Genomic DNA, 10,576 nt, shown 5'->3' on the forward strand with positions numbered 1-10,576 from the left:
TGTGTATTGACTGACGTATCTTTATAAAATAAATAATTTAATAAATACGTATAACATATCTTTTTTAAAATATATGTCAATACGTGTTTTTCTTAACACATAGTTTAACAGTTTAACTATAAGTATATACAGGATGTGTCTCACAACCACACCGTACACTACAAAAATGTCGAAGCTATAGTAGTTTTTGAATTATAATTAATCAAAGATAGTTCGTAATTAAAAAAATTTAGCCTCGATATTTTCGTATTAGGATTTTTGTCTTAGAATTCCAAAAAATCTAGTCATGATATAGTAGAAATAAAAATAAAATAGTTCTTGACTTAATAAGCAGTTAAAGTTAGCTTATAATTCAAAAAATTATTGTAGCCTCAACATTTTTATATTAGGATTTTTACTCTATTTTATCTCTAGAATATATTGTGAAATGTACTATACGGTAAGACATCCTATATATACAAATAATTAACTATTAGAGAATAAAAAATTATAACCATTTATATAAAGCCAGATTAAATTGATTACCAAATCAAGTTACAAAAAAAAGAACAAAATCATGAAAATAAATTATGTACCAGATATACAGCATATTATCAGGGGAGGCCCAGTGATGATCTATAAATGCGTTGATTCAGCTTGCCCATTATTCTTAGTATCTAGATATTTGTCTGCAAGAAAGATGTTTGTATGTTATATAAAAATAACTACATGCACATTCCAGACTAAACCATGTGATTATATCACGCATATTGTTTACGATAAATATAGTCCATTTCTGAAAAATATTTCAATAACAAAAATAATAAACCATTAATTATTTATATAAATCCAGTATTAAAATATTAAAGTATTAAAATATAAATGCATTGCACAATTTGTAACGTATTAAAAAAATTCCAACATATATATAACATATTTTTAGATTTAGTACAAAAAATTTTTATATAAAATGTAGTTTTGTTATTTAGAAAACGTTATGTAATTACTCATAATTTGTCCTAATAAATTTAAAGAAATACAGGACATAAAGCTTTTATGCCTATAATAATGTATGTGAAATGTTTCCATTAGAGTCCCATACACACACACACACACACACACGCACGCACGCACGCACGCACGCACGCACGCACGCACGCACGCACGCACGCACGCACGCACGCACGCACGCACGCACGCACGCACGCACGCACGCACACACACACACACACCATATATACCATATATAAGATTATAAAAGTAAGTACAAGTTCAATATATTTTAAGATAGAATAATCCCAAAACATATAAATATTAATTATGAAAAGATTACTATCATAATTATGGGATTGTAAGTTTTGTTATAGATAATAATGAATAAGTGTATCAATTCAATTATGAAAAATTGTATATATAAAAAATTAAAAATGTATATAAAAAATTAATAATAGAGGATAAGAAAATAAGTGTTTATCAATTCGTAAGATATATCAACAGTGTATACATACATTTAAATTATTTGCAGATTAAGAGATTTGTTATTAAAATTATTATATTAATATTAATTTTCGATTAATTCGCACATTCCTTAACACGTTAAGCACCATTTTTTAATAGAGTAATATTATACAAAAGAAATAGCAAAATTAATGACAAAATTAATATGATTAAATTATTTGCTTTTAAAGACACATAAGTGTTCTGCTCTATATTAAGAAATTTATCATAAATATATGTGGACATTATATTTTTTGTAATATATACTTTGGTGGAACATAAAATAAAAATTCAGAATTATAAAAACCGTTCAAGCTATCGCATATAAAACAATTGATTATAATAAAAACATAAATGTAAAAAATCCTAAATTTTAACAAGTTAAGCGCCACGGTTAAAAATACATAAAATTTTTCAAAAATTTGGAGAGTAATGTTTATAAACTTTATAGTAAAAAAATTGCAATTATAATTAAAAATAATTATATAAATTTAATAAATTTGAAGAAATCTAAATATTTTTTTCAATGTTCTCATTTAAAAACTACTAATTTTATTAATAAAAAATTAATTTAATAAAAATAAATAAAATGTGTATAAATAAAAATAAATATTTGTTCAACTATTTCTACAATTTTATAAAATATTTCATATTTTATTTCATTGTTTTATTTTACACTTTATTTTATTATATTTACATACGCAATATTTGTTATATATTTTTCTCATATATATATGCTTTTTATATTTCACATTATCTTTCAATACAGTAGACAAAAGTTTTATGGCGCTTAACGTGTTAAATGATATATCATAAGTAATAAAGGTAGGTATACTACCTTCGTTTTGGTTCCAAAGCTTGGGCTTGTAAGTCCAAAGTTGCGAATAATTCATGCACTGTGCAAAAATAGAATGTTTTAGTTTAGTTGCAAATTTTTATTTCACATTCCGACCAGATCTAGACTACAGGAGTAATATATGTATATTATGTGTATGAGTTTATTTATTAATGCAATATAATACAGCATTATTACATAATATATTGATCGTCTACTTCATTATTTAATATCTTAATATATGTATCACACCGGATAATGTTCGAGCACTCAATGCTTTACTTAATACAATCGTTAATAAAATTATCGCAACGAATAAATTTTATCAAAATTTCTTAAACTTTAAATAAATTAACTTAGCAAAAAATTGTCGTATTAAAAATTTTTTTCCGTTCTCAAAAGTAAAATCCGTATTTTAAGGAACGTTTAACAGATTTTGAATTTCCTCCTCTTCCTCTGTCTCTGAAAAAATAAGAACGCATTATGTCTCCAAAAAATTGTGTAATTTGATGCACTCTAATGCGTGAAATTAATTTTTTTGCAAGTACCATGGTTATATTATAAAATAGATTTATCCTGCAAATTATAAAAAAAGTAAGTTCGTTACGATTCTATTTCGCGATATCAAGGTTATCTATGTATCTCTTTCAGTTACCGCCAGCATTAGTATTATCCGTCGCGGAGATTGCTAATCGGATTTTGCGCATCGTAGGTGGGTGCGTGCGTGCATACGTACGTACGTACGTGCGTGCGTGCGTGCGTGCGTGCGTGCGTGCGTGCGTGTGTGCGTGCGTGCGTGCATGCGCGCGCGCGCGCGCGTGTTAAGTAAACGCATATATCTTCGTATGTACCTAAAACTGTATATGAATATATCCGTCTCGTCTTCGGAATACACAATTTTAAATACGAAGACATATCTCTCTTTCTAAACTACACGCACGCACGCATAGTACAACTGACGAAAATGCATAGATAAATTTTGTACGCCGTAATTACGCGAAGAATCATAACAAACTTTCTTTTATTCTAATTTGCAGGAAAAGTCTATATTTTAACAACTTTAAGATGATTACCATATTTGCGAAAAAAAAATTCATTTCATCTCGTAGAGTGCATCAAATTATGCAATTTTTTTGGAGATGTAACACATCTTTATTTTTTAAGAGAATGAAGATAGGGGAAGATAAATTCAAAATCTATTCAAAATCTTTTCAAAATACAGACTTTACCGTTGAAAATGAAAAAAAAATTAAATACAATTTTTCGTGAAATCATGCTTATTTGAAGTATTCGAAATTTTGATAGAATTTATTTAATATCAAACTATTAATAAGAATTTCTCAACTATAGACATGCAAAACACAGTGCGTTACCTAAACATCGATTTTTACCTAATAATAGATATATTTCTTTACTTACCCGCAATAGCAAGATCAACTAATGCCTTGTCCTGCTGTATATGTAATGATGTCAGGAAAAAGAATAGAGCACCGAATACTTCTACAAACATTGTAAGAAACATTGCATATTGTAGACTATGGAACTCTACGCTTATATTTTGACTATCATAAATATCAGATTGTCTTCCTATATCCGACAAGAATGTGGACTTTAATCCTTCCGATATCTAAAAACGATTAATAATTAATATTTTATATAATATTAGTACAGTGAGTTTATCTTTACATACAAGTCCAATAAGATAAGGACTGCCTGCATCCCCAAGAGCGTGTGCAATGAGTATTTGAAATGCCTCTGCTGTGGACCTTCTTGTGGGAATTACTACATACTATAATATAATGAAAGATAATTAAATTTATTAAAATATAATTATAAAAAAATATATATATTTTTAATATATTGTTGCCTACCAATAATATATCTGCTACAATAGCCCAATTCAAATTTAGTGATAACTGACCAAAAAATATTAATATATAACAAAGAGTAGAATTTGTATTGGCAGTAATCATAGCGAAGAATAATAGAGGAGCACTTATTAAAAGGCCTACGGCACATATCAGAGGATCAGCTTGTTGCCAGTAAGTTCGTAATTTTTGTGCTATAGCAGAACCTAAAGGTACACCTATTAGACCAGATGCCATACCAATTAAGCCAAACTGATATGCAACACTAAAACATTATAATACACATAAATACAATTGTATAATTAATATACATTTTTATAATAAAATAAAACATACTATAATATGTAAATATTTAAAAAAAAAAACGTACTCTTCTGGATCAGCATTTGCTTCATAAGGAAGTAATTGGAAACCTAATTGTAAATATATTGGCGCCCACCATGCCAGCGCACCAGTGACAAACGCTACACAAGTAAATCCTGCAGTAGACAGCATAAAACTTGAACTGAAAATTATGTCAATAATGTAAGGAACATAGTATTAACTGCAAATTATTAGAAAAAGTAATGTAGTTGAATTTGATCATTTGTCACTGCATTTTAAAATCAATTTCTATTAATTATCATGTTTTTTAATATCATTATGTACTGTGATAGTGATGCTATTATTCGATCTTTATTTACAATTAAATAACTTGATGGAAAAATAATTGAAGTTTAATCGAATTCATTAAATTATATATCATATAATAAAAGAAACAAAATAGATAACTCTATTATAATATATTTTTAAATACATATTCTATTATTTGTCATAATTTCAGTCTCGTATCCTGACAGATAGTTAAAAACTGCTATAATGTAGAGAGTGTTCTATTTTTGTGTTCTATTTTATTTAAACACAATTAGTAATGATAGATGATATAGATCATTGATATGACAAAGAAATATCAATAAAAGTATTAATAAAAGAATAAATCCCATATAATAATACAACTTCAATGAAAAAAATATAATATTGCTGATATAATTACTTCTTTAATAATTGCTTGACATCATATGACCATGTAGTACTTGTCAAATGAATACCTCCTTCACGTTCACCTCTGATAGGATCTCTTACTACAAAAAGTAACAGAAGAATCGCTACAATTCCTAATACTGGAGTAATACGCAACCCCCATTGCCATTGACCAGTAATACGAGCTGTTTCACCTCCAGTAATATATCCTAAACCACTAAAATAATATATACAGTGAGTGATAAAAAGTATTCGTACAGAGAAAATATTCTTTAAAAAAACTTTATTTTTAAAAAGTAAATATTATTCAGCGAGAAATGAGTCATCGAATTAATGTTGAATCAATATTGATACGATGATTTCAACACCATTTTGATGTCGATTCGACATTTAATTGATATTCGTTTCTTGCTGGGTAATTAACAACTTATTCATAAAGAATAAAATAGACTTATGTTTCTTAAAGTTATATATACCAAAAAGATGTGTATTAATTATAGAATATATATCATCTGAAAAATAAACGAAAATTAAAAATTATACTGTTTGGATGCTCAAAAAGTATTTATACAATCGAGAAATTTAGCTTCTAAAACAAAAAATATATGTGAAGTTCATTTGTTAAGGTAAGAACAGAATGTATTTATTATATAAAATTGCTAATTAATGTTTATTTTCTATAAATAAGACTTTTTTAATAAAAAATTTCGTTGTACGAATACTTTTTGCTCTCACTGTATGTACATATAAGCAACATATTAAGCAACATATATTTTAATCATGCAGATCATAATCAATGTACCTTCCAACTGGAATAGCAAAGTAAAATAGGGCGAGCATCTTAGAACGTACATCTTTTATAAATAAATCACTAATAATTGTTGGCGCAATTGTAGAGTAACTAGCTTCTCCTATGCCAACAAGTGTCCTAAAGAATAGGAACCATCCAAAGGTCTAAAATAAATTAAAAATATTACACATTAAATTTATATTTCATATGATCCTTTCTTGCACATGACAAAATTAGATGTGTTAATGAATCTCTTCATTAGATGCAACCTGATATTATTAGAAAGATGCAATAACACATCTAATTTTAATAAAATTCTTATATTTTTATTATAGGTTTACTTTGAGTAACACCTCTTTCATCAACTATGAGTGATATTAACTCAATCGTCACCATTGTCAACTTGAGAACTAAACACAGTTTGTTTCAGAAAAGAAAAAAAAAGACATTCTGGTACATTAAATTGTTGCGAGTTGATATTAGATTAATTTAAAACACTTTTGCGAGTTGATAGTAGATTAATTTAACCAGAAGTTGATGAAAGAGGTCCTAGAGTTCATTCGATATTAAAAAAAAAAGATGTTATCTGCAATTGAACTAACGTACACTTTTAGAATTTAAAGCAAAATAGGTATATGTATTGATATTTGGCAAAGGCAAGACAGAAATTTCAGCTCGGTACAAGAATAAAAAAAGTAGAGAGAGATTCTAGATACAACTTACTTTCATATAAGAACCAATAAATGTTGTTAGGCACCATAAAAATACACCACCACTCATAATAAATTTTCTATTGTAACGATCTCCTAAATATCCAAATAATGGCGCAAACACCATGTAGCTCAAAATGAATGCTGTTTGCAGTAGCCCAGACTTATCGTTAGTGATACTAAAGTCATGCTTGATGTACGTTAATATTCCTGAAATAAAATATTAAGTATGTTTGTATAAACCAAGAGAAATAATGATGATTTTCTATTCAGGAAATCATTTTATAAATTGTAAAAAATTTCTCAGAAAACTATCAATTCAATAATTGTTCCTAAAACAAAGCAAGCACTCACCAGGAATCGTGAAGCGGTCCATATAATTTATGAGATTTACGAAACAGAGGACCGCGACTGTGATCCAGTCGGCCACGCTGATCGACCTTAGCTCCGAAGGCATCGTTTCTTTCGCGTGTATTTCTCTTGAGTTATCCTGATCCGCATTTACCATACAATATTTATTTTCCGAGTTAATGGGTGTTCGATTATCTACCATGACGAGATAAGTTCCTCAGTGTTGCCGGTGTTAATCGCGTCACGCTGTTAAAGATAATATAATTCATGAGTTTGCAAATTATCGTCGATTTAGACTACTAGTTACCCTATGACAACACATAACCTCAAAATCTATCGACTTACCCCGCCGCTCGATAACAAAAAACTGTTTATGAGCATCTTCGAGCGTCACTGTACGCGCATCACACCACCTCTGATTAAACTCCAAAGTGGGTAAAAGTGGGATTGTGCGAGCAATCAAGAAGTGTGTATGCGCGTGCAGAAGTGTGTGTGCGCATATATACGTTGTACGTACGTGTGTAGGTATGTAGGTATGTATGTACGTATGTACGTATGTACGTAGTACGCGCATAGGCTGATAAACGCTGGCGCTGGCACGCGCTAAATATTCCGTTCTCGCGCGCTAAAGTCCGTATTGTATCCGGCGTACGCCGTGATATAATTGCATTGCACAAGCCTGTTAAGTATAAACGGCATAAATCGGCATAGATCAAACGAAATTAGAAACTAGAATTGATCTCTTCCAGCTGATTTGGCACTTAATGACGTAACATACGCGTAGCATACGGCGATAGCGATTTGACTTTATCCACATAATACGATCCCACGATATTTCGGGATTTCCCTTTGGCACTTTTTGAATGTCGCGATGCTCACTTTAGCGAAATATCGCTCGTTCGTAATATAATCGCTGATCAATCCCGATTCACACAACGCTCCGTCGCCCCCGTCGCGTCGGCCCCGTTGCGTTGACGGCGAGGAAGTGAGTAGCGAGTAGCGAGATCAAGCGAGACTAACGAGGTGGACGAAGGGGAAGGCAGACGAAGGGGAAGATTGGGAAAGATCGTTGCAAATTGGAGCGAGGGATGCGGGGAAGCCGGGGAATCTCTTTCTCTCTCGACCTTTGACAAGGCACAAGGGAGAGATTTGTCGACTCGCTCACTAATCGTGACTGTTTGGCTCAGTCCTGGCTTTTGGGTGCAACACACCTTGACAGATTGTCGAGTTCACGCTGTTTACCTGGACTCCAAACTCATCAGTTCGTAGTTCGCCGGTATTGTTTGCTGAATAAAAAACAACATTCGAAAGACCATGCAAGTAACGCACTAGATTAGATATATCTTAAGTAATGACATTCAGTCCGCACGAGAAAATGTTACTCAAAGTCAGACTACATGTACACCTAATTTAACGTTGGACAAACCGTCGTATACGTAGGCGTCAATTTATAAGTGGTACGGGTTATGCATAAATTACTATACTATCACGTCATCTCGTCCATATATAATTGTCTTATTGAAAGGAGCTTGGGAGAGACAGAAATCTCTCTGTCTAAGAAGCAACTCTCTTAATAATAATATAAAACGCTCATGCATAATAGTACATTTGTTCATTCCCAGAAAGTAGCTCCAAATTTTGACTAAAGCAGAAGTTCAGCTACAAATAACAAGTCTATATTTTTATATACTCACTATATTTTTGTTCTAGAAATCTAAGCAACTAGAGCATTACTTGTAATATCTCAAATGTGATTGTAAAATTTAGCAATTATGAATTTATTCATATTTGTATATTTTATTTCCAAAAGATTAATATCTTCATAAACAATGGATGACTCTCCATTGCAAAAAGTAGAGCTGCAAACAGATGTTTACATGGTATGCTTGCAGCATGCTTTATCTACAGAGAACTTTGAAGTAATGGGCTTACTTATCGGTAATGTACGTGAAACTTAGAACATCTTACATTCTCTGATATCTCTTTGTTATTTCCTATACAATTAATGAGACAATCAAAGCATTAATTATCCCCCTTTTAGTTTGAGTGTGGAGTAGCAAAAATATCAGCTGTTATTATTTTGCGACGTCTAGATAAGAAGAAAGACAGAGTAGAAATATCGTCAGAACAATTACTGAAAGCTGCTGCTGAAGCTGAACGATTAACTGTAGAATTAAATCGACCTATGCGTGTCCTTGGCTGGTATCATTCGCATCCACATATTACAGTTTGTCCATCACATGTTGGTGTGTATTATAAATACTTTGTTTGTCAAAACGTTTAAATAATATAATTTGCATTTAAAATTTTTACATAAAATTATTTTTGTTTTGCAGATGTCAGAACTCAAGCTACTTATCAGACAATGGATCACAGTTTTGTAGGCTTAATATTCTCAGTATTTTCAGAGGGCAAAGAATCAAAAGTATATATGTTTTCCTTATCTTAATTTCTTTATCAATAAATTCACAGTTAATGATGTAGCCTTTATGTGACTAAAAACAAAAAAATCTTTAGTTTTGTCTAGTAATAAATTGATAGTGTCAATAATGAATATAAAACTTTTAATGCATTAACTTATGTGATATTCTATGAAATAATTTAAAGTTGTTTATATATTTGTTTATAAATTATAATATATAGATTAATAAATGTTATAATGTGTTTTTTTTTTACTTTAAAGGAACATGAAATCTTCTTAAATTGTTTTCAATCCGATAATGGTGAAGCTACAGAAATACCATTAGAAATAGTACATACTCCAGATATTTCAGACAGATGTTTAAGAGTAAGAGATTTTAATATATATTTTTTTGTATTATTGTAAAGAAATTTAAAGCGAAGAGAACTCTACGTGAAATTAAATAATGTTGCAGACAATGACAGACTTGTCAAAAATTTTGGTACAAGAAGAAGAAGATATGGCTGAAGCTTGTAAAGATCATCCAGATGTCCTCGCCAGTATTCATAATGATGCTGGTATGTATATATATATATATATTTTTTTTTTTATTTATAAATTAAAAATACAATTTAAATAATAGTATTTAGTGTCTGGAGTAAACATAGATTTAAAAAATCCAAATTCAGATCATTTTTATTTGCAGTCAGGACACGTGCGTTGGTTCATATAACAGATATCATTACAAAGCCTTTGGTACAAACGTTTGAAAAAAGAATAGCGTTAAATAAATTGCGAACTATACATCTCCGAAGACAATTACAAGAATTACAAAAAATGTGTAATGGTTAAAACTTGTACTTTTTCAGAATCAATAATTATAAGTTAACAATTAATTTTTCCTTAAATAATAAATTCTTACGTAATAAAAATAAGATTTTAGATAAAAAATAAATATTTACTGAATGACAAAATTGGCTATATATTATAATATATTTAGTAATTTATATCATTTATTCGATATGCGTTTATATATAGATTTGATGATTGTGATAATGAAAAATAACATGCTTATTTTAATAACATTTAAAAAAAAAAAAATATATATATATATATATATTATAT

At 29.6% G+C, this 10,576-nt stretch overlaps 2 protein-coding genes across 7 annotated transcripts in view; one reads left to right on the forward strand and one right to left on the reverse strand.

Moving 5' to 3' along the window:
• Positions 1-8,334, reverse strand: part of LOC108753301 (protein spinster) — an 11,390-nt gene extending 3,056 nt beyond the window's left edge. The window contains exons 1-10 of one of the 6 annotated variants that reach the window (XM_018494783.1): positions 7,396-7,475; positions 7,054-7,296; positions 6,713-6,909; positions 6,002-6,153; positions 5,213-5,416; positions 4,550-4,684; positions 4,183-4,444; positions 4,002-4,100; positions 3,731-3,938; positions 576-668 (exon numbers count right to left, since the gene is read on the reverse strand). In XM_018494783.1, the coding sequence (XP_018350285.1) occupies positions 616-668; positions 3,731-3,938; positions 4,002-4,100; positions 4,183-4,444; positions 4,550-4,684; positions 5,213-5,416; positions 6,002-6,153; positions 6,713-6,909; positions 7,054-7,252 (1,509 nt within the window). In that variant the 5' untranslated portion in view covers positions 7,253-7,296; positions 7,396-7,475 and the 3' untranslated portion in view covers positions 576-615. Of the gene's footprint in view, positions 1-575; positions 669-2,682; positions 2,774-3,730; positions 3,939-4,001; positions 4,101-4,182; positions 4,445-4,549; positions 4,685-5,212; positions 5,417-6,001; positions 6,154-6,712; positions 6,910-7,053; positions 7,297-7,395; positions 7,476-7,567; positions 7,639-8,261 lie in introns of those variants that run through there. The other 5 variants (XM_018494784.1, XM_018494782.1, XM_018494781.1 and 2 more) reach the window with 5 other exon arrangements.
• LOC108753302 (lys-63-specific deubiquitinase BRCC36) lies at positions 7,399-10,303 on the forward strand. Its single transcript, XM_018494787.1, has 7 exons — positions 7,399-8,326; positions 8,861-8,993; positions 9,092-9,296; positions 9,387-9,475; positions 9,734-9,838; positions 9,927-10,029; positions 10,158-10,303. Exons 2-7 carry the CDS (start codon positions 8,880-8,882, stop codon positions 10,301-10,303), a joined length of 762 nt encoding a protein of 253 aa, XP_018350289.1. The 5' UTR covers positions 7,399-8,326; positions 8,861-8,879.
• The last annotated feature ends 273 nt before the right edge of the window (positions 10,304-10,576 follow it).

This window comes from Trachymyrmex septentrionalis, unplaced genomic scaffold (genome assembly GCF_001594115.1).
Source record: "Trachymyrmex septentrionalis isolate Tsep2-gDNA-1 unplaced genomic scaffold, Tsep1.0 scaffold68, whole genome shotgun sequence".
In the NCBI taxonomy this organism is placed as follows: Eukaryota; Metazoa; Arthropoda; class Insecta; order Hymenoptera; family Formicidae; genus Trachymyrmex; species Trachymyrmex septentrionalis.

Excerpts from the sequence above, each read along its gene's own strand:
- LOC108753302 (XM_018494787.1), top strand. The coding sequence starts at position 8,880 with ATGGATGACTCTCCATTGCAAAAAGTAGAGCTGCAAACAGATGTTTAC. Across the intron at positions 9,476-9,733 it reads CAGAGGGCAAAGAATCAAAA|GAACATGAAATCTTCTTAAA; the intron begins GTATATATGTTT and ends TTTACTTTAAAG. Across the intron at positions 9,839-9,926 it reads TTTCAGACAGATGTTTAAGA|ACAATGACAGACTTGTCAAA; the intron begins GTAAGAGATTTT and ends ATAATGTTGCAG.